General features: G+C 32.9%; 1 protein-coding gene across 1 annotated transcript; it reads right to left on the bottom strand.

Moving 5' to 3' along the window:
* Nucleotides 1–1,806: 1,806 nt before the first annotated feature.
* Nucleotides 1,807–4,867, bottom strand: LOC107879450 ((-)-camphene/tricyclene synthase, chloroplastic-like). Its single transcript, XM_047394950.1, has 7 exons — nt 4,543–4,867; nt 4,162–4,432; nt 3,643–4,054; nt 3,098–3,319; nt 2,675–2,813; nt 2,327–2,575; nt 1,807–2,212 (listed from the first exon to the last, which is right to left on the bottom strand). Exons 1-7 carry the CDS (start codon nt 4,807–4,809, stop codon nt 1,910–1,912), a joined length of 1,863 nt encoding a protein of 620 aa, XP_047250906.1. The 5' UTR covers nt 4,810–4,867; the 3' UTR covers nt 1,807–1,909.
* Between the last annotated feature and the right edge of the window lie 1,301 nt (nt 4,868–6,168).

The following is a 6,168-nucleotide window of genomic DNA, read 5'->3' as shown; positions in this document are numbered from 1 at the left end:
TGTCAAGTTAGCCGATAAAACCACGTTGGAGATTGTTGGTAAAGACACTGTGGCAATTGAAGCTCCCAAAGGTACTAAATTTATTCAAGATATTTTATTGGTACCTGATCTTGACCAAAATCTATTGAGTGTTGGTCAAATGCTAGAACGAGATTATATGTTACTGTTCAAAGATAAAAAAATGTGTTGTTTCAAAATCTAGCGGTCAAGAAGTGATTACAGTTGAAATGATAAAAAGAAGTTTTCCTTTGAATTGGAACTCAAATTCTGAGCAAGTTTGTCGAAGTAGTCAATGTGAGCAGGTTATTGTGACCACCAAGCACAACGATGACGATGTTATTTTTTATTCTGGAAAAAATGAAAATTGTTACACTATAATGGACGTTGAAATTGAACAAATCACTTCTCAAGAAAATCCTCAAAAGCTTCAAAACAATAAGGAGGCTATAACTAAGGATAATCCACATACTGTAACTGGGACCACATCGACCACATCGGGATCTCCAGACTCTGGCAATAACAATAGTTCCAATTCAGACCTCACATTTCATGAAGATCAAATGACGGAGATGATGGGATTGAATGTTTTTCGGAGGTTATTCTTCAGATTTTTGTTGAGAAACCAGCTGTCTGCCAAGCATATTTAAATTTTATTCCGAGAAAGATGTCAGGAAAAGAATTCTGGACTAAATATTCAAGGGCTGAATATCTCCATAGTACAAATAATTTTGTTACAACTTTTGCCAAGGCTTCTGAAGATGAGGAGCTTGCAGTTTTCTTGAAGCAAGATGCTATGTTAGAATCTGAAGCTCGAAAAAAGATGAACAACATCAAGTTATATGTATGGAGGGTGTTCATTATGGATAACTGTGAGGAGCTTATGCCCGAGTACCTTGGATTTGTGAAGGGTGTTGTGGACTCTGATTATTTGTCACTCAACATCTCTGGTGAAATGCTACAACAGAACAAGATTATCAAGGTAATTAGGAATAACCTTGTGAAAAAATATTTTGAGATGTTCAATGAAATTGCTGACACCAAGGAGGATCAACTCGCTGATATATTTACCAAAGCTCTTCCAAAAGAAACTCTTCGTGAACAACTTGGAGTTACCAGCAAACAACTCAAGGAGTGTTGAAGTATTGAGTTATTTGCTGTTATTTTTCTTTTTTAGTTTAGTAATTTTATTTTTGAAATTCAGTTATTTAAGTTGATATAGAATAGGATTTATTAGTATCCTAGTTGAAGTTAGAATAGTATTTTATTAGTTTCCTAGTTAGAAATAGAATAGGAGTATTTTTGTCTATTTATATTCTCAGATTTGAATGAATAAACTAGAAGAATATTTTTTATCCTCAAACGTTTTCTTTTTCTCTTTGTTTCGTAGAATAACAGAGATCGAAAGAGAGACCGACGGTGAGAGAGGGTATTTTCGGCGAAATACTCATCTGAATCTCCGCCGGAAAATACCTTCCGCTGCTGATTTGTAACAGTTACGGCGAACCATCACCGAACAACGATCACCAGCCTCACCCCTTGACCAAATCCGCATCTCCTGTCTTTGTTTCCGGCGAAAACCACCGGACAGCCAACCAAAATCAACCCCATAAAGGGGTGTGACAAAAACTATAAAGGGGTAATCAAAGTTTATGTTGCGGTGGTTCAGACCTTTCAACAGCAGTGAAGAGTTTCAACTCATCAAGTGTGCCATAGATATCATAAATATCATCTATGATTACGAGTATATCATCTTCCTTTTAAATGAGTTCTTAATAGGCATATAAATGGAAAAATGGATAAATAATATGGGACGAAAGAAGTAACTTTCTTCAAAAGAAACATAAAACGTAAAGCACTTTAGAATAGAATAACACTAAGTATACACAGGTAAAAAACAAAAGGTAGGATTTTATGGAACCGAAATCACAATGGGCTCAAAATATAATTGGGAAATGCGATTTTTAATGTCAGAATTTTGAATCCCATGCCCATCTCCATGCTGATAAATGGTATGACTAGCTCTTGCAGCATTTATTGCACATCCTAAGAATGTTTCATGAGATAAAGAATTATCCTGTTGCGCTGCGTTGAACAGTTTCCATGTCTCTTTTAGCAACATATTGATGTGTTTTCTTGCTTCTTCTTCTGAAACACCCTTCTCATTCATGTAGCATTGAATTGCCTTGGGAACATCACCTCTTTCCATTTCATACTGAAGTAAGATGAACATTATGTTGTCGATCTCTTGTTAAATCTTAATGTCTTCATTTTGATCATGTTTATTTAAATTTTAATGAGAGATAATTAGAAGTGTTAAAAAGCATACCGAGGATGTCCCCAAATCATCGGTGAAACGAATAATTGTAGAAGCCCAACGAAGTATGTCCGGGTACTTGCTTAACCATTCTAATGCCTCTTTGGTAATTGGATTTGTGACGAAAACGAATGCATGGACTAACATGACTGGTACTGCAATTGAGACCCATCCATTATCCATGTATTCTTTCAGACTTGGCTTATATCCACTGTGGTACCATCTTGCTTCTTGTAAGTAAGCTTTACACAAATCTATCCACTAATTCAATAGAAACGTAAGCATGTCTCAAATATATAGAAACTAGGAAATTAAAATAAGGGAATAAATAGATTCAAAGTAGAGATAAGTATTCTTTACTGATTTTTTAAGATAGGGAATGACGTTGATCTCTTGCTCTTTGAGAATTTCGTAGCCAATTTCAGTAATAACGTTCAGGAGTGCAAGGTAACATACTTTCATATAATCCGGAAGCTCATCCATAGCTTTTATCTCCATTCTGACATATTCTAATTGAAAGTCAAATGAGGAAAAAGTAATAGTACTAATTAAAAGGGGTGGTAACTAAAATTTATGAGGGGTGTTCGGATTTTTGAGAGCCAAATGAGTTTTTCTTTGATATTAATCTTTTTCTTGTCTTTTAAACATATTGAAATCTAACTTTTCTTAACGAGTGTGTCAAGTCAACATGAACTAAGAAATATGAAAACGAGGGAGTAGCAATTATATTCTTTAACAAAGATGAAGTTTTTACTCCCTTGGTAAAGGTTAGAAGTTACAGACCTTTCAACAGCATGAGTGAAGAGTTCCAACTCATCTAGCGTGCCATAAACATCATAAATATCATCTATGACTACAAGTACGGCAAGGGCCTTCGTCAACATTGTTCGGCTGTTTTGATTCTTTTGAGGTTCATGCAACATCCCATCTACCCATAAGAATGCTTCAACAATTCTATCCCTTGAAAATGGAAATTTTCCTGCCAGGCATGTGCTCTTCCACCACCTTAATTAACTAAAAATTAGTGCTTCTGATCATATATATATATTCTCTCAGATTTAAATTTGTATAACGAAAAAATTGCATTATCACTGCAATTAAGCATGTTGTAGTCTTGTAGAAGGACGAAGGTTACTCGATCATTAAGCATAGGGACATGAATTTGATGAGACTTTAAGAAAATTGTATTTCCATATGGGATCTTAGTATATTTTTCTTCAGCTTACTATATATATAATTAAGTAGTTACTATATTTCTAATAATTTTATAGTCACGCACTTAATAAACTTTTACACTTATTATTGATATACACATATATTTATCTCACCTTGATAGATTTCTTAGATCTTCTTGATGTGTTGATTGCACAATGTTGAAATCCAACTTAGCAAGTTCGAGTAAAAGGGGATTAGCATTTGGGATTTTGTCATAAATATTTAGGTACCACCTAGACTCTACTCTCAACATCATGCGATGCAAAGGAAGTTCCAGGGCATGACGCACTATTCGTTCCACTGTTGGATTGTCTTGATGATCACCATTAGAATTAGTACTCCTATTCATGTGCAAATAGTTCTTTAGATGTGACATTGCAAATGTATTTGCTGAATCCAATAAGTTAGGAGTTTCAGTATTTGTAGAGAGAAATGAAGCTTCATATAATTGTAACAATCCTTTTGTATCTTCACAAAGACTTTGCTTGAAGTTGCCCTGCTCATCCTTGAAGTCGTTCAGTATATCTAGGAAAAAGAACACGAGAAGAAATATCATTGATAGAAAAAAAAAAAAAAATGAGCTAGTGATCGAAGAAATTAGTATGTAATTACTTGGAAAAAGCAGAGAGCACCTTGAGAGACATGAAACCCATGTTGTCTCAAAAGTCTAAATTTCAAAGATGTGTGATATAATGAATCTCCTGTGGCTGCAGCACTACTACTTTGGTCATGTATGCTCTTCAAAATTTGCATGATTTCATCCTTGAAGTGGTAGCTTACTCCAAGCCTTTGTAAATTATCAATCAGCTCCAACTTTTCTAGCTCTTGTGATCCCTTAACCATCATCAAATTCTTCTTGATTTCCTTCTTCAGTTCATTAAAACGCTTCACATATTTGTCTCCCTATGCAAAACATGAGTTACAAATGAACAACTCGAATATATAAACATTATAGAAATAATAACGTCATGAGGATGATATGATGTATGAAGAAAATGCAAGTATGTACGTACCACATAAGGATTGTGCAGGGATTGAATAAGTTGAGCATCCCATATGGGAGGCTTGTAATTCCCAGAACGCCTAATTGGATTAAGTGAAAGATTAGTAGGAGAGTTCTGATTAAGTAGAGGAGATTCAACTTTGATGTCACTTCTAGTGGTTGTAGAAAGACAGGCAAATGACGATGGGCTGAATACAGAGGAAAATTTTGGTGGAGGTTTTCTGGAGATGGTCATAGGTATTAGCATCCTCACGTTAGTTATCAATATTAACACCATTTTGTTGATTTATTCACTTTTATGGGTGGATAGATTAATTTTTTTGCAGCCCACCCCAACAAGTAACCTATAAATAGATCATTCTCCCCCCAGATTGATTTGAAATTAGTGGTCGATACGGAATTAAATTGATTTGAAGTTGAAGTTTAATTTGTTTACCCATGTTTGTCTTTTTTAAGTTGTATTTTTTCTCATAAACATGAAACGAAATCTTATCAAATGAGAAAATAATAGTCCACAAACAAGATATCAAAAATTCTAAATAAATATTGTATATCTCATATTCTTTTTATAAATAAATATTTGTGATTACAAACTTTCAAACACATACAATCCTATAAAAGCCCATTTGCCAGCGATAATAATAGTAACAAGTTGACAAACTTGTCATTCATAATAGGTACTCGTTATGAATTTATACAATGAACTTCTAACCATCTTATCTTTAAATTATTAAAAACATGCTATGGTACTATTTTTGAAGGATCATTGTCGGACAGAATGAAAATTTCTATCATGGCCCGTTTGATCATGTAATTTGGATTTTAAATTTGAAATTTTCAACTCCTAAATTCACTAAACGGTAGAGTTTCAATTCCATATTTGTAATTTAATTTTTTAAGAAAGTTTAAACCTTTAACCCATAGGTTTATATTTTAATAAAAACGGACCCATAATATTAAATTTTGTAAGGAAACAACTTATGCTAGTCACAAAAAGATTATTCATACTGGGGGTGTACATAGGTCGGGTTGGTTCGGTTTTTATTAGAAAAAAAAAAACAAATCAATCATGTCGGTTTATTAAAATTATAAACCAAAACAAACCAACATAAAATTGATTTTTTCGGTTTAGATTTTAATCGTTTTTTTCGGGTTTTTTGGGTTTTTTTTAAAATAATATTTAGTTTTTACAATTATATTGTGATCAAAGACTAGATCAAATATGTTTTCATTCATGTGCTAATGAAAAATCATAATTATGAAAAAATGAGGAGCGGAAAACTCTCTTGAAACTAAAAGGTGAGATGAAGAGTAAAAAGTTTAGGTTTTAAGTTTATATTGGGTTTTGGAGCATTTAATTAGCAATTAATTGACAAATATTACAACTTAAAGGCCCAAATTTAAATATATATCTACATCTACTTTCAAATTATTGAAAATTACTAAAACTAGTTGAAAAAGTATTTAAAAAGTAGATTATAATTAATATTTTATGTATAAAAAAGTTCGAATATTATATCTATACTATATTAAAAGTGTGAAGGGCCTTAAAAATGACGTTTGAACTTTTTTCCCTTCATTAGAAGCCTCTGCAATAGATAAAAATGTCTTTTTACTATTTTCCTCAATTTATTAT

Source organism: Capsicum annuum, chromosome 8 (assembly GCF_002878395.1).
Source record: "Capsicum annuum cultivar UCD-10X-F1 chromosome 8, UCD10Xv1.1, whole genome shotgun sequence".
NCBI classification, from domain to species: Eukaryota; Viridiplantae; Streptophyta; class Magnoliopsida; order Solanales; family Solanaceae; genus Capsicum; species Capsicum annuum.
Note: the sequence above shows the minus strand (reverse complement) of the source record. Positions and strands in the feature narration are given on the sequence as shown.

Excerpts from the sequence above, each read along its gene's own strand:
- LOC107879450 (XM_047394950.1), bottom strand. The coding sequence starts at position 4,809 with ATGGTGTTAATATTGATAACTAACGTGAGGATGCTAATACCTATGACC. Across the intron at positions 4,055-4,161 it reads TGGGTTTCATGTCTCTCAAG|ATATACTGAACGACTTCAAG; the intron begins GTGCTCTCTGCT and ends TCTTTTTCCTAG. Across the intron at positions 2,814-3,097 it reads TTCACTCATGCTGTTGAAAG|AATGGAGATAAAAGCTATGG; the intron begins GTCTGTAACTTC and ends AGAATATGTCAG.